This window comes from Salvelinus sp. IW2-2015, linkage group LG1 (assembly GCF_002910315.2).
Source record: "Salvelinus sp. IW2-2015 linkage group LG1, ASM291031v2, whole genome shotgun sequence".
Taxonomy (NCBI): domain Eukaryota; kingdom Metazoa; phylum Chordata; class Actinopteri; order Salmoniformes; family Salmonidae; genus Salvelinus; species Salvelinus sp. IW2-2015.
The window spans coordinates 28,655,891-28,676,857 of NC_036838.1; the positions used below are offsets into that span (position 1 = coordinate 28,655,891).

The following is a 20,967-nucleotide window of genomic DNA, read 5'->3' on the forward strand; positions in this document are numbered from 1 at the left end:
CACACACACCCTTTAAACACCCCTATGCTCCTTTGAGACCACTGTTTCAAAGTCACTGAGGTCTCTTTTTCTAGCCATGGTAGCCAAAATAATGGGCAACTGGGCATTTTTATACATGACCCTAAGCATGATGGGATGTTTAATTAACTCAGGAACCGAACCTGCTTTAAATATACTTTGTATTCCTCATTTACTCAAGTGTTTCCTTTCTTTTGTATGTGCGAACATAATGTTGTTAGACACGTTAGATATACCGTATGTATATTTACAGTATATTGTTGGCCCTACCACAGAATACACACATCCACACACACACTGCAACTATAAATAGGCCTGCTCTGATGTGATGCTATGTGGTTTCTCCCCGTGGGTTTGTGTGACTGTCAGAGGGAGAATGAAAAGGCGAGGGAGGGGGAGAYAGAGGGAGAGGGACACATGGAGAAAAAGAGGGAGAACAAACGGGAAAAGAGAGTGGTGTACGTGTGTTGTTGTGTGTACAGTATGTCAACAGTAAAGACATTGTGTGGCACCTTCGAATATAAAACACATTTGTGTGGCAAGGTGTGTGCGTTGTGTGTGTGTGCCTAGCTGTGTGTGATCTTTATATGTGTCGGAATCTGTTTAACATTTATTTGTCTGGGTGCATGTCAAGGTGCTTGAGGGGCCATAAAGTACAAACAGTATGACAGTGTGGTGGTAAACTTACCCCTGGCAGGGTCTTCTGCTCATGAAGAGCATTCTGAGCTTTCAGGGCCGACTCTCTGGCACAGTAGGTAAGGAAGGCACAGCCTGAGAGAGAGAGAGACCGAAAGAGAGAGAGACAGAAAGAGGGGGTAGGGAGAGGGAGAGAAAGGATAATGACGTTAGCATACTGGGGCAGACACTGAGAGACAGCGAAGGAGGAGACCACTCAAACTCGTCAGAGACAAAGATCCAAGAACACAAACTAACACAAACAGAGCAGTCCCTGGGAGAGAGAGAGAGAGAGAGAGAGAGAGAAGAGAGAGGGAGAGAGAGAGAGAGAGAGAGAGAAGAGAAGAGAGAGAGAGAGAAGAAGAGAGAGAGAGAGAGAAAAGAAAAAAAGACACGAGAAAGACGTAGCGAAAAGAAAGAGTGCAAAGAAATGTGCCGAAAGAAAGAGAGAGAGATGGTAAGCCTGCAGCTAAAGAGTATTATCATCTCTGAAACGCTACCTTCATGGCCTACACTGAGTATCCCAAACATTAGGAACACAATCCTAATATCGAGTTTACTTTATAAGGTGTCAAAAGTGTTCCACACGGATGCCAGCCCATGTTGACTCCAATGCCTCCCACAGTTGTGTCAAGTTGGCTGGTGGTGGACCATTCTTGATACACACGGGAAACTGTTGAGCGTGACAAACCCACCAGCATTGTAGTTCTTGACACAAAGCGGTGCGCCTGGCACCTACTACCATACCCCCGTTCAAAGGCACTGAAATATTTTGTCTTGCCCATTCTCCCTCTGAATGGCACACACACACAATCTACGTCTCAATTGTCTCAAGGCTTAAAACTCCTTCTTTAACCCGTTTCCTCCCCTTCATCTACACTGTTTGAAGTGGATTTAACAAGTGACATCAATAAGGGATCATAGCTTTCACCTGGTCAGTGTATGTCATGGAAAGGGCAGGTGTTCATGCTGTTTTGTATACTCAGTGTATGTATGCTAAACAGTTTACTATACACTTTCCCTTTCCAAGTTATCACTTCTCGTGTGAGATTAATAAACGTGTGCAAGCTAATCTAGCTATACTAGCTACTTTCTCCCAAAACATGTCAAATCTTATGTGTCTCTCTCTCTCTCTCTCTCTCTCTCTCTCTCCCTGCAAGTCTGCAGTTATCCAGTCGACCATCAGTGTGCGTCGGTCCTCACTTTGCTGTGACAAGGCAGACATTTCCCTGACAGTCTTTCTTTCTGCTCCATATGTTCCCACAATCCCCTGTTTCCCCAGCACCTGGGCTGACGTGAGGGGGCTGCCAGGGAGATGCCGGAGACTCAGGCAAACTAAGAGAAACCACAGGAACATGTCACTCACAGGCCCCCTTGACAGGAAGCCTATGTAGTGCTGTCATAAGGCTGACATAGTGTTAGCTAAGGAGAATCTTATTTAGAACTGTCCAACGTTTGCCTGTGAATGTGATTATGGAGACCCTCCATGAAGAGGAACATGGAACACAAGAAATCCTGGAACATTGTTCAGAGGACATCTGAAAACGTTATGCAAACATTCCAGGAATGATTCTCATAGACCCCAATAGATATTGTTTGTAGGGCCTGTTTACCTCTCAACATCACATTCTCCCCACAGTCAACATGCGCTGTTAACATGAAAGCATGAAGTGAAAATGAAATGAAACATTTCCTTTAAAAGAAATGAAACGATGAAAATGTGTTAATGTATGAATAAAAATATGTTAACACAATGTACTGGTGATGCCTATTAGGCCAGTTTTTTGTCTTTTTTGTTTTTCTTTTTAGACTTGGACTTTCTTTCAAAGACTCAAAGACTCAAAGACGTAAGTTCTCCAGTCTTTTATTTCTGGCAAGTTTCTGGTTTGTGCCTGTTAATTACAAATTCAAACCCCAGAATGTTTTCGGGCACTGTAAAAACACCAGGTAGACTCCCCTCACAGGACTGTCATAAAGACAGTTCACACTGTCCTAGAGACTGTACATATACACAGGTTTAAAATATAATTAACAAACTAAAACCCGTGTGCGAGCTGTGAGTAGTATTTTGTAATCAAAAAGACTGTGTAAACATTAAAAACGCCGGTTTAATACAGCAGGCAGTAGTCAACAACAGAACTAAACAACGACACCTAAAGAGTAGATCTAGTATCTTTCTAGCTCTATGCCTCACTTTCTCATTCTTTTGTTCACATTCAACTTGTCAATATCCTTTTTAATGTTAAGTTATATCATTAATATCTGTAGTATCTGACTATTTACATATTGACATGTTATGGGCAGAGAGAGTGGGGGCCAGACGAGCTGCAGCATGTATGAAGAGTAGGGCTAGCTAGTATGCCTGAGGAGCTGGTCTCAGTCGCTGTGTGGGCTTGGCTCTGTGTCTTTAACCCTGGGCTGGCCTGATAGCGGGCCGCTGGAGAGATCTCTCCGCCTGTTGCTGTTTTTAATTAATGCCATGCTCATTAGCCCGAGTGGGAACTCGCTGCTGACAGCCTGCTACCGCCTACCTACCTCCTCCCTGTCATGTTACGCTACATGCCAGCTGCCTCTCCCAAAGGAGGAACACGTGTGTGTGTGTGTGTGTGTGTGTGTGTGTGTGTGTGTGTGTGTGTGTGTGTGTGTGTGTGTGTGTGTGTGTGTGTGTGTGTGTGTGTGTGTGTGTGTGTGTGTGTGTGTGTGTGTGTGTGTGTGTGTGTGTGTGTGTGTGTGTGTGTGTGTGTGTGTGTGTGTGTGTGAGCCTGGGCTTCACATACATCGCTCATACAGAGGTACAGAGGTACACAACACACACACACGTTGGTTTTACTATCCAAGCTGGGACCATTTTGATTCCTATTCAAAATCCTATTTTCCCTCACCCTAAACCTAACCCCTAACATAACCCTAACCCCAACCTTAACCCCAAATCACTAACCCTAAAACCAAACCTAACTCCTAACCCTAATCCTATCTCGAAAGCCAAACCCCAATTGTAACCCTAATCCTATCCCTAAACCTAACCCCTAAACCTAAAATATAATTTTTCCTTTTAGGGACCGCCGAAATGGCCGCACTTGTCAACGTTTCCTTGTTTTACTATCGTTGTGAGGACTTTTGGAACTCAAAAGGACAGTAAAGTTTAAACACACACACACACACACACGTGAGTAAGCAACACTCAACAAACAACCCAGTCATAGTCAGGCTCAGCTCGGATCTTGCTGTGTCTGGCTCTATCTAGTATCTGGCTAAAACACACACTGGTAGGAGCAGTGGATAGACATTCATCTTTTGTTGCCTTGCATTGTTTTTCAATGCTACAAATTCAAATCAACAACAGTGCAGAGAAGAGAAAGAAGAAGAAAAGAGGCAGCGAATGAGAGAGAAAGAGAGAGAGAGAGAGAGAGAGAGAGAGAGAGAGAGAGAGAGAGATAAGGGAAAGAGCAAATGAACAGTAGAAAGCGGGGGTGGAGAAGGGAGAAGAAAGCGGTGTAGAGAAAGAGGCTAAGCGAGAGAGAGAGAGAGAGAGAGAGAGGGAGTAGAGATAGAGAGGGGGGGCTAAGATGGAAAAGTAAAGGGAGGTATAGAGAGAAAGGTAGAGAGAGGTAGAGAGAAAAAGTTAGAGAGAGGTAGAGAGCAAAGATAAGATCACCTTGCTGTGAACACCATCCCCCTGTGTCCTACACTCGCCTCTTATCTCAACCACTGCAGACACCCTAAAGTGACACACATCCACCGACCTAAAGGGACACACACCCACTGAAAGAGAGAAAGAAAGAGGGAAGGACCAGAAGGAGTAAAAGAGAGAGAGAGAAAGAGAGAGAGAGGAGAGAGAGAGAGAGAGAGGAGAGAGAGAGAGAGAGAGAGAGAGAGAGAGAGAGAGAGAGAGGAGAGAGAGAAGAGAGAGAGAGAGAGAGAGGAAGAGAGAGAGAGAGAGAGAGAGAGAGAGAAAGATAGAAAGAGCGTTAAGACAGAAAGGAGTTTAAAAGAGAGAGAGAGAAAGGAATCAGGGATTGAAAGAGACAATGGAAAGATAGGTTGGAAAGACACCACTACTTTCTTCATCTACGGAAGGTAGCCTAGTGGTTAGAGCGTTGGGCAAGTAACCGCAAGGTTGCTAGAGCGAATCCCCGTGCTTACAAGGTCAAATTCTGTTGTTCTACCCCTGAACAAGGCAGGTAACCCACTGTTCCTAGGCTGTCATTGTAAATAAGAATTTGTTCTTAACTGACTTGCCTAAATGAATCTTACCAGTGATTTGAGAAGAAGCTGTCGGTGACAGTACGTTTATTGCCAAGTGGCCAAACTCTCTTCCCTTCTGTTACAAGAGATTCCAATTGCAAGATGTCTAACTGAAGATTTGCTGGCATCAATTAAGCCAGTGCCTCTCATGAAGTCTACTTTACACTGTCATAATTATGACTTAACAAATGTGAGATCATGAGACTTGGTATTATCATTGCATTGTAATCATGGATGCCAAGAGAAGCCAGGCTTCCCCAAAACAATTACCAAGAAAAAAGGCAAAAACCTACAAAATCCTTTATCTTTCATCTCTCTGTGTTTTTGTCATATTCCGTCAATTCACAAGAGGCTGAATGTATCTTACCGGAGAAAGCATCCAAGCGAGCAAACAGCGCCCCTCTGTCTCTGTATGTGTAGGCCATCTATCTGATACTGTCTGGTCATAAAGAGTATGACATTGTTGCTGCCCGTAGCCTTGAATGCAAGGGAAGCCAGTGAGCATTTGGCCTCCCGTGATTAAAAAGTATAAAATAATAGCCAATCAGTGTTGAGCTAAACTGAGTGAGCTGAACTGTGAATGGTCCTGGCGCACCAATAAATAAAGTGTCAAGAAGCCAGTTTGAATTTGGCTTCACACCTATCAGATCTCCTCAAGAGAAATATATCTTTGACAGAAACAACTTGAATTGTTGCATATTGTTGTGTTGTTGTACTCCGGTGGCTAGCTAGCTAGCTAAAACTGTCCCTTTCCTAAATTAACCATGGATGGAGATAGGGATTTGGACTTGTGGTTTTACTTAATTCTCCGTACTGGCCAATGATTATAACGGCGATTCTGATCCAACCATAAATTCATACATTGTGCACCTGGACTGAGAGGATGGAAGTTCAATATGTAGCTAGATGTAGAAGGATAATTTTAACTAGCTAACGTTACCCAAGAAAGGAATTTAGGCTAGCGAGCAAGCATTTTAGCCAGGTAGCCGAGGACAACAAAAACTAAAAGCATGTACTGTATGACAGAGTGATAGACAACATGAAAGAGAGGAGAATGGCATTGGCATTTCTCTACAAGTAGGTTGAGTCAACATGTTTTTTCTACTTGCACGAACGCACGCACGCACACACATACACACAAACATCAGAACCATTGACAGCTACATCATATTTATCTTAAATTGATTGGACTAAATTATTTTTTGGTATTTTTTAGTTGTCACTCTATTAGAGAAAGCATAGGTGATTTTATTATGTTGAAATGTTGAAGTTGAAATGGTGCTGGAATAGTGGAGGTGTCACGCCCTGATCTGTTTCACCTGTTCCTGTGATTGTCTCCARCCCCTCCAGGTGTCGCTTATTTTCCCCGGTGTATTTATCCCTGTGTTTCCTGTCTCTCTGTGCCAGTTCGTCTTGTATGTTAGTAAAGTCAACCAGCATGTTTTTCCCGTACTCCTTTTGCTATTCTCTTTATGATAGTCTTCCAGGTTTTGACCACTGCCTGACTCTGGACTACTTTCCTGCCTGCCTGATCATCCTGCCTGCCCTGACCTAGATTCTGCCTGCCCTTTGGTACCTTTTGGACTCTGAACTGGTTTTGACCCTTTTGCCTGTCCACGACCATTCTCTTGCCTTACCCTATTGSATTAATAAACATTGTAAGACTCCAAACATCTGCCTCCTGTGTCTGCATCTGGGTCTCGCCTTGTGTCATGATAGGAGGCAGCTCCAGTTTTCTTTGCAACTTGCGGAAACTCTGTGGTTCTAAATAAATATTTGTTTAGTAGTCGGAAAATGTCAGAAACATTAACTTGGTTGATCATGCTGTAGGTAACGTAACTGTTTGTTACATGCAACATGTTTTGTGGACTTCACCGGACAGAGGTTGCTCTCCTGTTTTGTGATGAAACAAAGGTGTGGTTGAATTTATTCTGCCACTGTGTCTTCTTATTGTCTCAGCCTTAGGTCTATATATCACGGTGTCAAGGCACATGAACTGACAGGTTATAGAGCAAACAACACAATTATCACAACACATACAGTTGAAGTCGGAAGTTTACATACACTTAGAATGGAGTCATTAAAACTTGTTTTTCAACCACTCCACAAATTTCTTGTTAAGAGACTATAGTTTTGGAAGTCAGTTAGTGCATGACACAAGTAATTTTTCCAACAATTGTTTACACACAGATAATTTCACTTATAATTCACTGTATCACAATTCCAGTGGGTCAGAAGTTTACATACAGTAAGTTGACTGTGCCTTTAGCTTGGAAAATTKCAGAAAATGATGTCATGGCTTTAGAAGCTTCTGATAGGCTAATTGACATAATTTGAGTCAATTGGAGGTGTACCTGTGGATGTATTTCAAGGCCCACCTTCAAACTCAGTGCCTCTTTGCTTAACATCATGGGGAAATCAAAAGAAATCAGCCAAGACCTCAGAAAAACAATTGTAGACCTCCCCAAGTCTGTTTCATCCTTGGGAGCAAATTCCAAACGCCTGAAGGTACCACGTTCATCTGTACAAACAATAGTATGCAAGTATAAACACCATGAGACCACGCAGCCATCATATCGCTCAGGAAGGAGACCCGTTCTGTCTCCTAGAGATGAACGTACTTTTGTGCGAAAAGTGCAAATCAGTCCCAGAACAACGGCAATGGACCTTGTGAAGATGCTGGAGGAAACAGGTACAAAAGTATCTATATCCACAGTAAAACGAGTCCTATATCGACATAACCTGAAAGGCCGCTCAGCAAGGAAGAAACCACTGCTCCAAAACCGCCATAAAAAAGTCTGACTACGGTTTGCAACTGCACATGGGGACAAAGATCGTACTTTTTGGAGAAATGTCCTCTGGTCTGATGAAACAAAATATAACTGTTTGGCCATAATGACCATTGTTATGTTTGGAGGAAAAAGGGGGAGGCTTGCAAGCCGAAGAACACCATCCCAACCGTGAAGCACGGGGGTGGCACCATCATGTTGTGGGGGTGCTTTGCAGCAGGAGGGACTGGTGCACTTCACAAAATAGATGGCAACATAAGGTAGGAAAATTATGTGGATATATTGAAGCAACATCTCAAGACATCAGTCAGGAAATTAAAGCTTGGTCGCAAATGGTTCTTCCAAATGGACAATGACCACAAGCATACTTCCAAAGTTGTGGCAAAATGGCTTAAGGACAACAAAGTCAAGGTATTGGAGTGGCCATCACAAAGCCCTGACCTCAATCCCATAGAACATTTCTGGGCAGAACTGAAAAAGTGTGTGTGAGCAAGGAGGCCTACAAACCTGACTCAGTTACACCAGCTCTGTCAGGAAGAATGGCCAAAATTCACCCAACTTATTGTGGGAAGCTTGTGGAAGGCTACCCGAAACATTTGACCCAAGTTGAACAATTTAAAGGCAATGCTACCAAATACTAATTGAGTGTATGTAAACTTATGTGATGAAAGAAATATAAGCTGAAATAAATAATTCTCTCTACAATTATTCTGACATTTCTCATTCTTAAAATAAAATGGGGATCCTGACTGACCTAAGACAGGGCATTTTTACTCGGATTAAATGTCAGGAGTTGTGAAAAACTGAGTTTAAATGTATTTGGCTAAGATGTATGTAAACTTCTGACTTCAACTGTAGGTTGTAATATGATTTTTTTTTCTGTCTTGTCTTTAGCGATCATTTTACCCACGCACTGCTACTGGCTATTATCATTCATGGCTCTAAAAGAGTCCGTTGTATGAAAGGGCTCTATAGCCTTGTACATTAGCAACTCTGAAAGAAAATCCTCGCCTTTAAAATGTTATTCAGTCAGTCAATAAAAATCTCCAGCTCTCTCACCTCTGTTTTGTTAGCACTTATCTGGACCTGAAAGGTAGGACCAAGTACAGCCTTTTCTCCATACACAAAATATGTTTTCACTTCAGTTTAAAGATTGATTTTAAGAGATGAAAAACGTGACTAGATTACTTTGCAAGGTCTCAGCGCTCTGTGAGCTTTACTAAAGAGGAATTCCAGCCACTTTTGTTATAACAAGGTGCTATAAATKCTTTACAACTAGGGWTGTGCATCTCTCCTTTCATGAACGAGTTGATACGCATTCAGATACATTACATTGGTTGTCACTTAACTAATAAAGCCTATGGTTTGACATTGCGAAAGCCATTTTACAAGCATCTGAATGCTGAAGGTTCCGTGCAGATGAACGAACCACATAGGCCTATCACTCCCTGGCGCGAGCATCTGTGTCCCCTGCCCTGTGCGCCCTGTTATTATTTGACAGTCATATGCCGTTACATGCATAAAAGTTCAATAGGCTACTGAACTGAAGGAGAGGACGCATCAATGAATTCAAAACAGGTAATAGGTATTTTCGTAATAAAACAAGATTGAATCTGTTTTTTTTTATCTGACCGATGCATGCTTAATTTGGATCGATGCACTAGTATCTTTAACATTGGAACCGGGATCGATGCATATTGGTGAATCATTACATCCCCGTTTCTAACTCCATTGTAACTCTAGCATGAGACTTAATGGCACATTAATGCACCATAAACTATGCTGTATGCAATAGCAGCACAGTCACTTGTTGGAAGGGTAACAGACCAACCTAATCAAACCATGTCTTGCCATGTCTGACAAACTTTGGAGGGAACTATTCCTTTAACATTGATCAGGAAGCCCTTGGCTCTGTGTGTGAAAAGGCTGTGTCCATGTATTCTTCTAAAAGTCCTTACCACCTTTCCTTCAAGACCACTGGCAGGTGAATGGACTGGTTAGGTTTCCACCATATCACGTTCACCCGTCATGTGCGTTCAGATCTGTGCTCATGGAGGGAATGAGATGAGGAAAGGGGGCTATCTTAGAGTATGGGGACACAGAGTCAAGGTCTCCGGAAACATTTCCATGCAGGTTCTACCCCCATATCATTTAAAAATATGTAATTGAATGCAGTAAACCCTTGATTAAATAAGAAGGCACTTTCAAGACCGCAATATGAGTTGGGAGAATAGTACGCAAAAAGAAAATCTTCAATTACTGTGCAGAGACCACGTCAGGGCTTTTTTGTTCCGTAAAATAGGCCTTAAAAATTCAGGAGCTGTTTCATGGACTAATGAATTCTCGTCTTGAGTGTGATATTATTCTAGCCGAGTGAAATAGAACTGAGTGCCAACATATATAAAAGGGACGGTATGCATTCATAATGGTGTGTAATACCCCAGACCTCCTTTACCATACCGATCCCACAGTGCTAACACAAGGTAGAGACAGACAGAGAAAGAGAGAGAATGAAAGTAAACACACACCTGTGCAATCTCTAACTACTTGACATGTATTTGAGTCGCTGAAGAATTAGAAAGTAACATTCCCACCCACATGAAAGAATACTACAGTACTTACTATAGAATTATATAGTAAACTGTAGTATACTGTAGTATATTATAGAATACTATTCTACACACTGTAGTATCCCTCGATCATGTGTAGTACTTACTATAGAATGTTGTAGTATACTGTAGAATACTATAGTGAATACTACAGTATTATCTGCAAAAAAAAGCACTGTAGTAAATACTACAGTAATGTCTGCAAAAATACTACATTCCACAAAAACACTACAGTTTTTAAACTATAGTAAATACTACAATACTATTCAATTTGTATACTCCCTGCCCATTCCCCTCCCCATATCACAATTTGTGCCACCCATAAGTGAGAAAAATACATGCCAAGTATAGAACATATATTGTGTTCCCTAAATCAAATCAAATGTTATTGGTCACATACAGATATTAGCAGATGTTATAGAAAAGAGCACAAACTCTGAACTATCCGTTCAGACCCCAGTCCTACCTACCTACAGGTTATTGTTCCCTACTATCCGTTCAGACCCCAGTCCTACCTACCTACAGGTTATTGTTCCCTACTATCGCTTTCAGACCCCAGTCTACCCTTACATATTCCTATCTAGACCCAGCCCCTATAGATATGTTTCCCTACCTATCCGTTCAGACCCAGTCCTACCTACCTACAGGTTATGTTCCCTACTATCCGTTCAGACCCCAGTCCACCTACCTACACGTTATTGTTCCCTACTATCCGTCAGACCCCAGTCCTACCTACCTACAGTTATTGTTCCCTACTATCCGTTCAGACCCCAGTTCCTACCTACCTACAGGATTGATGTCCCTACTATCCGTTCAGACCCAGTCCTACCTACCTACAGGTTATTTCCCTACTATCCGTTCAGACCCCAGTCCTACCTACCTACAGGTTATTGTTCCCTACTATCCGTTCAGACCCCAGTCCTACCTACCTACAGGTTATGTTCCCTACTATCCGTTCAGACCCCAGTCCTACCTACCTACAGGTTATTGTTCCCTACTATCCGTTCAGACCCCAGTCCTACCTACCTACAAGTTATTGTTCCCTACTATCCGTTCAGACCCCAGTCCTACCTACCTACAGGTTATTGTTCCCTACTATCCTTCAGACCCCAGTCCTACCTACCTACAGGTTATTGTTCCCTACTATCCGTTCAGACCCCAGTCCTACCTACCCTACAGGTTATTGTTCCCTACTATCCGTTCAGACCCCAGTCCTACCTACCTACGGTTATTGTTCCCTACTATCCGTTCAGACCCCAGTCCTACCTACCTACAGGTTATTGTTCCCTACTATCCGTTCAGACCCCAGTCCTACCTACCTACAGGTTATTGTTCCCTACTATCCGTTCAGACCCCAGTCCTACCTACCTACAGGTTATTGTTCCCTACTATCCGTTCAGACCCCAGTCCTACCTACCTACAGGTTATTGTTCCCTACTATCCGTTCAGACCCCAGTCCTACCTACCTACAATTATTGTTCCCTACTATCCGTTCAGACCCCAGTCCTACCTACCTACAGGTTATTGTTCCCTACTATCCGTTCAGACCCCCAGTCCTACCTACCTACAGGTTATTGTTCCCTACTATCCGTTCAGACCCCCAGTCCTACCTACCACAGGGTTATTGTTTCCCTACTATCCGTTCAGACCCCAGTCCTACCTACCTACAGGTTATTGTTCCCTACTATCCGTTCAGACCCCAGTCCTACCTACCTACAGGTTATTGGAAATGTGCTCTTTTAGTATTTCTCCAGTAGGTTTCCTGAAAGAAAAAGCCTCCACTTCTATGRCAAAGATAATAAAATGAAAACACTATAGTAAATACTACAGTACACTAGAGTCAGCAAAAACACTACTGTAAATACTACAGTATACTACAGTCTGCAAAAAACACTAAACTAATTACTATAGTACTACAGTTTTCTTTTACATTTTTTTTCTTTTACATTATTTATACTATAGTTAACTGTAAATACTATAGTAAATACGACAGTATTCTCTGTAGTGTTTTTGTGGACTTTAGTCTGCAAACACACTACAGTGAATACTACAGTAAAGTCTGCAAAAACACTGCAGTGAATACTATAATATTTATACCATAGTAAATATACTATAGTATTTTGTCATGTGAGCACAAATCCATCACAATACACTTACAGGTGCTTGGCGAAAAAACTAAAGCAAACCTAAAAAAACAACATAGCCTCTTACATTTTCTTTATAGTAATAGTGACAACCTTTCAATCCCAAATGGATCTTGGTCGGGACAAAACCTTTAAAGGTATAAAGTATAACAAAAAGGATCATTAAAACAGCACGACACTGTGTGTGCATTGTGGAAGTCAGTGAATGCACCACGTTCCACTGTAAGCCTCAAATCTCACCCTATTCCCTATACAGTGCACTACTTTTGACCAGAGCCCTATGAGACCTGGTCAAAAGTAGRGCCCTCTACAGGGAACAGGGTGCCATTTGGGAGGCAGCCTGAACTCTCGCTAATCGATTGGCAGATGAGGAAAAAGGGCCGGCTTTAATGTGTTGCATGTGAAGGATTTACTGGAGAGCAGAGCCACTGAATCAATGGAGTAGAAAATGCATCATTAGGACAGTGTTGTTGTCATCGTCCACCTCTCTACGCGCTCCCCAGAGAGATGGGGACTGTACACCCACACGCTGCGTGCACACGTTTGAGCACACACACACACACACACACGCACACGCACACGCACACGCACACGCACACGCACACGCACACACACACACACACACACACACACTCCAATACACACATCCACAAGTATAGCAGAAATGAGACACATACCAGCATATACGGTATACACACACACACTTTATTTGTATTATCCTTTAACAATACTAAACAGCAGTTTGCATTTATACGATTCAGACCGATTCCACACTGTCATTATGTTCTGTAAATTCTCTTATTACTATTAATAATGAAGTTGTTCAATTTAACCTGGTCCCTTTGATTGGTCCCTTGTTTACAACAGTTGTGGGTTGTTGCTCCCTAGGTAACAGATTTGGTGCAAATAAATATTTCAGTAACACTTCAACCTAATGTAGTAGTGTAATCCTTTCTATCTCAAAGTCCTTTCACAAAAGAGGAGAAAACCAATCCCCCCCCCCCAAAAAAAGAGTCAATTGTCGTGTCAAAATCACCTTGGGGTGGTTGACAAAAACAGGAGCAAGGGTCTGACTCTGAGACACGGGGGTTAGTCTGCCCTCCCATTACAACACTTTCAGCACTAAACACCACCATTAATATTCCTCTCCTTCCCCCTTTCCTGTCCTATTACCCCGCCTCGGCGGAGGGATGGCGGCGGAGAGATGCGGTGTCCTGTCCTATCCCGTCCTCCACAGGGGAGACTAGATGAGAGGACATTTCAAACAGGGACGACTTGGGCCGATTGATTCCAGAGAGTTAATTGGCTTTATTAGCCAAGACGTTGGGCCCGCGAGGGGTTGCGTCCCAGGGAAGGGAAGAAAAGGACGTTCCTCTTGGGCCGATTGATTCCAGAGAGTTAATTGGCTTTATTAGCCAAGACGTTGGGCCCGCGAGGGGCTTCTGTTCTACGCCCAGAGCCCCCCCCCCCCCCTTCCAATCCAATTCCTGCGAAGGAGAAACCCTGCGTAATTGTTTTCCCTCCATCTTCCGTGTCATTGTCAGATGGGTCCTGCGGGATTATTAGCAACCCCAGGTCCCTCAATAATTCATCCTAAACTATTTATACACAGATGGAGAGTCCTCTAAAGTCTCCCCCAGTGAGCTTATCTGCCTTTCAGACAGAGTGACTGGGGGAAGAGGAGAGAAAGAGATTTGGAAAAACAAGAGGGGGAGAAATTTAAAGAGTGAAAGAAAGGGAGACAAGGGGCAGACTGAGCCGGAGAGAGGAATGGGTAGTGGCAGTAAGAGACAGAGGCACAGAGGAGGGAGATGGTGCGTGTGATTCTGTGCGAGAGAGAGGGAGAAAAGTGTGCTCCTGTCTTTGGTAGAGGGAGGCACAATGACCCTGTTTCATGGTGTTTCAGCTTCAAGGTGAAGCCGCTCTTTCTCCCCCGCTTTGCCAAAGTGAACAAAAGCACCATCCGGGGAATAGCAGCCTCCCCACACAACCCTCATTAATGACGTTTAATCTGGCCCTTTTTTCCCCTCCATTTAATGCAATTAAGATGTTTGCAAAGCTAACGTAGAGCGCCAATCGCTAAAGGAAGGGCACATGAAAGATGCACAGGGATTTCCATATTTTCCATAGACTCCATGCAAACACAAGTGGCAATGGATAGGATCATCAAACACACCACTGACTCATTCCACCATTCCTTCATAAACACGTAATCACATGATAACATAAGATATTAGCATATTAGCATTAGCGCATGAAGAGGCTTTTTTATCCTAAATAGGGAGCTGTGCGGTTTGAGAAAAAGGCTGTATAACTTGTTTTTAATTGCCTAGTCGCAGATACCTGGGTTTCCCTCCCGCCCCGCCTCGGTGGGGAGACATTTTGTTGTCGACCAACTAATGAGGCTTTTGGCGAAGGCAGTTGATTTTCAAAGTCCTTTTATCGGCTCTGGAGCTACAGATAATTTTAAATATTTAGCCATTTGGCAGACGCTTTTATCCGGCTCACTTAGAAAGCTGCAACTCCCTCTTGAACAAATTGGGACATTGAAATGCAGATTGGAACAGAGTTTTTACATTTTGCATTGGAGGCAAATGAGGGGGGAATGAACGAACGAAACTCTGGGAAAGGCCTTGTTTGGAAGATCAAAACACTGGTCAGCTCAGATGTCTGATCCTTTGCAATATCGTAGACCATGAATATACAACACGACTTGCCCATAGAGCAGACATCTGGGCTGGTCTTAGGTGCAACAAGTGACTTAAAATGTATGTACTGCGGTATAGATTATTATTTTTTTTTTACTGGCAAATAAAAGCAATCAATCAATTGCATTTAATACTGTTTAGTACTGTGCAAGATAATGTTACATCTGACCCTTTCATTTTGATCTGTTTCGCTATTTTAATCGCAAGCAGGTCTCAGTCAGATCAGTGCTCAGTGGCAAACTCTGTCCAGAATGAGGAGGATCTGCTTGGAGAGACCACTGAGTACTGATGGAGGATTCTCACAGTCGGGCCAATCTCAATCTATACCAGCCTCTGCGCTTGCCAGGGAGGATGGGGTCCTCTACTATTACTTAGCCATTGCTGACACACACACACACACACACACACACACACACACACACACACACACACACACACACACACACACACACACACACACACACACCACACCCACACACACAACAACACACAACACAACACACAACACACACCAACACCACACACACACACGCACACAATTTCTCTCTCTCCTCTCTCTCTTTCTCTCTCCAGAAACCCTATGGAAGCACACCAAATGCTGTGTTTGTGCTGCCAGGTCACCTATGATACAAGTCAGTATTTGAAGTCCATCCATGCCTGAGGATGTCAGGAGATGACGTGGAAACCGGCCACTAGGGGCAACAGTGAGCCCTGTTACCTTCGAATAGGTTGGTAAAATGTAAGCATCTACCTCTGATTCCAAAGGTTGCACGTTCACATCCAGCAATATAATGTTTTATTTGTATTTATTGTTTTGCCTATCCCAAATCTGTACCTTTCTTAGGGATAGCCCCCTTTTTTTAAATGTTCACCTAAAATTACATACCCAAATCTAACTGCCTGTAGCTCAGGTCCTGAGGCAAGGATATGCATATTCTTGGTACCATTTTAAGGAAACACTTTGAATTTGTGGAAATGTGAATTAAATGTAGGAGAATATAACACAATAGATCTGGTAGAAGAAAATACAAAGAAATAACTTTTTTTTTTTTTTCTACCACCATCTTTGAAATGCAACAGAAAGGTCCCACTTCTAGCCATCACTCTGGTTGTAAATCCGATGGTGTCCACAAGATGGCAGCAGTGTATGTGCAAAGTTTCAGATGGATAACTTGAAGTATGAGCAAACCACATGACATCTAGTGTCACCCAGGTACATTTGGGAAAATTGTGGAGACATTGGCATTCATATTACATTTTTCTGCAGGAATATCATCAAATCTGTATACTTGGACTTTGATTTAGCTTTTCCAGTATTTGTAGCCATATTATAAGTTCAACATTTGCAAAACAACCAGATTTCAAAACATAACTCTGAATATTCTTATAATTCTTGTCCAAAAGGACAACGTTAGCAGCTACATTTTGTGACAGATACAGGGTTTCCGGATACTCCCGTAAAGCCCAGCTCATTGGCTATCTAGCTAGCCTTTTTTGACCCTGATTAGTGCTTATTTGACAAAGTTAGAGTTGATCAAGTGAAGACTGCCCGCGTCATCGGTGTGCCATGAAGGCGTCGCTCTCTGACCAAATTTGGTGTCCTATAGGATTTACTACACCCCTAATGATATAGTGAAGTCTGGTTACGTTCTAGGATCTCTGAGGAATACATACAAACGTGATTTGACTGGTTGAAACAACGTTTAGGGGTAGATTTTCACAGATTCCTTTCTTTGCAAATTGAACGACTGGAAATACAAAATTGATTGTGTATGCTATATGGACCTTTTTAGGATATGAAKAATTATTTTATCTAACAAAACGACACTTCATGTTATCTCTGGGACCCTTTGGATGATAAATCAGAGCAAGATTTCAGAATGTAAGTACACATTTCACCTTCAGTGTTGAATTTATCAAGCCTATCTCGGTGAAAAAAGTGTTTTGTTGTTCGGAGCTCTCCTCAAACAATAGCATGGCATTAGCTCGCAGTAATAGCTACTGTAAGTTGGACAGTGCAGTTATACTAACAAGAATTTAAGCTTTCAGCCGATATAAGACACTTATATGTACCGACATTTGTTGTTTCTCTAAAATCGTGACCGTGACACAAGGCGCTGCATGATTTACAACTGTCCTGTTGACGGGATGCCTATCCCTAACTTAACCAATTGGAATGAATGCCTAACCTTGAGAATTTGGAGATAATGCCTGAACTTAACTCTAACCTTAACAATTTGGAGTTAAACTTAACCTTAAACCTTAAACCTTAAACACTTAGAAATGTGACATTTGAGAAACATGGATGAACGTCTAATTCTGCTGTGAGACTGTGAGAGCTGGTAGGACTGTGTCAGGGGACCGGGATGGGTTTGGATAAGATTCCCATCCTCTGTAGTGATAAAAAAAATCTAGGCTCTGACTCGTAGGGAACCTATACGTAGGGCTAGGGAGAGACCTTAGAAGTCATTCAATTGCAAATCTGTAATCATTTGCTGAAGGATTTCTGTCCAAATAATTTCCTGGCTGATTTGTTCATGGGGTTATGCTCTGAACGGCCAAGCAGAGAGCCAGCTGAGCTCACTAGCCACTGAGCCAAGTATTTGATTTCAATCAGAACCACACTCGCACAAACGCTACACGACACACACAAATGCACTCACTCACACACGCCACGCACCACACACACACACACACACACACCACCACACACACCACACACACACACACACACACACACACACACACACACACACACACACACAAAGCCATATGCTTACAGACAGATCTATACTAAGGCAGAGGCCACAAATCGTAATATTGATATATCATGTGACATTTGTGGTATTGATGTGTTAATTCATGTACACATATCATGTATATATTTTGAACTACACTATACACAGAGTATACAAAACATCATGAACACCTGCTCTTTCCATGACAGACTGACCAGGTGAATCCAGGTGAAAGCTATGATCCCTTACTGATGTCACTTGATAAAGCCACTTCAATCAGTGTAGATGAAGGGGAGGAGACAGGTTAAATAAGGATTTTTAAGCCTTGAGACATTTGAGACATGGATTGTGTACGTGTGCCATTCAGAGGGTGAATGGGAAAGACAAAATATTTAAGTGCCTTTGAACGGGATTTGGTAGTAGGTGCCATACCCTGTTCAAAGAACTGCAACGCTGCTGGGTTTGTCACGCTCAACATCTTTCTGTGTGTATTTTTATTTAGTTGTTGTACCTTTATTTATCCAGATTAGTCTCATTGAGATAAAAGATCAAATCTATTTTTCAACAGGGGGCTGCAATTCAATATTAGGAAGGTGTTCCTAGTGTTTCATACTCATCCCATTGCCTTCGACAACTAAAATCCAATTTTTTTAAAAGGAAGTGAACCTGCAGAAAATAGGAGGTCGACGGCAGTATGCAAACCCAGTGTTCCATTTTATGCCTTTCCCTTACCCTAACCCTTACGTTAACCTCTCTGAAACTATACATTACCTTAACCTCAACCTACCCCGTGTTCCTAAACCTAACCTTAACCCTAACCTTAATTTATTTACACCACTGTGTCTAAACTAAAAAAAATGATGCCGGTCAAACATCCACCTCCTTCTATAAAACGCAGACAATATTAACAACTGATAAGAGTTCACATGAAGTGTAGCAGTGAAAAAAAGCAGTCACTTATATAGGCACAACAACATTAACAACATTAACACGTTGTCAAAAATGTCTGCCTACATCGGAAAGCGCTCACTTATTCACCCCTGGGGGCGGCTTTTAAGCAGCGAGGCCTAATTCTGCTGCCATTGCAGGAAGGTCATTTTCTTTCCAGGGCCATGATGGCCACAGACTAGTGCTTAAATCTCACAAAACGCAACCTATAAATTACAACAAAGGACAGAGGGGTCAGAGCCAAGCATGGAATGGAGCCAGGAGCCATCAATCTGCAGGGAGTGGGACATCTGTCTCTGGGTGTCCCTCGTTCTCTATCTGCCCCACTCTCACTCTCTCTATCTCTGTCTCTCTGCCTCTCTCTGTCTCTCTCTCTCTCTCTGCCTCTCTCGCTCTCATTCTCTCTGCCTCTCTCTCTGCCCCCCTCTCTCTGATTTACTCTCTCTCTGCCTCACTCTATCTCTGCCTCTGTCTCTCTGTCTCTCTGCCTCGCTCTGCTCTCTCTCTGCCTCTTGTCGCTCTGCCTTCTCTCTGTCCTCTGTCCTCGCTCTGCCTTGTCGCTCTGGCTTCTCCTCGCCTTTCTCTCTGCCTCTCTCTCTGCCTCGCTCACTCCTGCTCTGCTCGTCTCTGTGCCTTTGTCTTCTCTGACTCTCTCTATCTCTGCCTCTCTGCCTCCTCTCTCTGTCACTCTGCCTTTCACGCGCTGCCTCTCTATCTCTTCCTCTCTGTGCCTCACTCTATTCTCTGCCTCTGTCTTTGCTGACTCTCTGCCTCTCACTCTGCCCTCTCTCTCTCCCTCTCTCTGCCATACTCCTGCTCTGCCTCATCAATCTCTGCCTCTGTCTCTCTGCCTCTCTGCCTCTCTCTGTCCGCTCTGCCTCTCTCTCTCTCTCTCTCTCTCTTCCTCTCCTCTCTCTTCGTTCTCTCAGTTCTTCTCTTCTCTCTCTCTTCTTCTTCTCCTCTCTTTTCTCTCGTCTCTCTCTCTCTTCCTCATCTCTCTCTCTCTCTCTGCTTTCTCTGTCCTCTCTGCTCTCTCTCTCTCTTTCTCGCTTTCTCTCTGCTCTCCTCGCTTCTCTCTCTCTCTCTCTGCCTTTGTCTCTCTGCCTCTATCTCGTTGCCTTACCCTACTTCATCTTATCGCTCTCTTCACGCACTCTCTTTATTTCAGTCTTTATGTTTTTCTCCCCATGCCTCTCCCCTGCCCCTTACAAATACACATCACAAGTTAGCATTTGGTTCATCGTAAGTTTGGTTGAGACTTGATCTTAGTAGTACCATCTCTTACCTCCCCCCAAACTGCCTCTGAACACTCGAAAACTTCCCCATGACTTATTCATAGTCCTTTTTCCATTTTCTGAATCAGACTTTGTCTTGAATAATTAAGGAGATCTTTCCAAAAGCCTTAACCCCCTACCCAACTCCCTTTTACAGGTATTACAAGTTCATCCAGAGAGAGCTAAATGCATATCTGACGTCACATAATGACAAGTTTTACCTCTTTAGACTTTTGGATCAACAGCATATAGGGAGTTGAGCATTGTGCCAGTAACCAAAAGGTCACTGGTTTGAATATGTGAGAAGGTGAAAAATCTGTTAATGTGCCCTTGAGCAAGGCACTTAAACAGATTTGCTCCAGGGGCGCCGTACTACTATAGCTGACCGTGTAAAACAACACATTTCACTACACCTTTCTGGTGTATGTGACAATAAAACATATAAAAACATAAAAAATAGTTCTAGGACCAACAATGGAAAGTAACACTGGCTATAGTTCCAGAATCAACAGCATAGAGGTACACTGTAGCTAGCTTTAGGACCAACAACATAGTTACACTGTAGCTAGTTTTAGAATCAACTGCAGTGAGTTACACTGTAGCTAATAGTTCTAGGATCAACAGCAGTTCAACAGCAGTTCTACGATCAACAGCAGATCAACAGCAGTTCTAGGATCAACAGCAAATCAACAGCAGTTCAAGGCTCAACAACAGATCAACAGCAGTTCTAGGATCAACGGCAAATCAACAGCAGTTCTAGGATCAACAACAGATCAACAGCAGTTCTAGGATCAACGGCAAATCAACAGCAGTTCAAGG

General features: G+C 42.9%; 1 protein-coding gene across 1 annotated transcript in view; it reads right to left on the reverse strand.

Moving 5' to 3' along the window:
• Positions 1–204: 204 nt before the first annotated feature.
• The window catches only part of LOC139027770 (CUGBP Elav-like family member 4), a 36,071-nt gene continuing 15,308 nt past the window's right edge, over positions 205–20,967 (reverse strand). Inside the window, exon 2 of the mRNA XM_070443662.1 lies at positions 205–789. Within this exon, the coding sequence (XP_070299763.1) occupies positions 629–789 (161 nt within the window). The 3' untranslated portion in view covers positions 205–628. The remainder of the gene's footprint in view (positions 790–20,967) is intronic.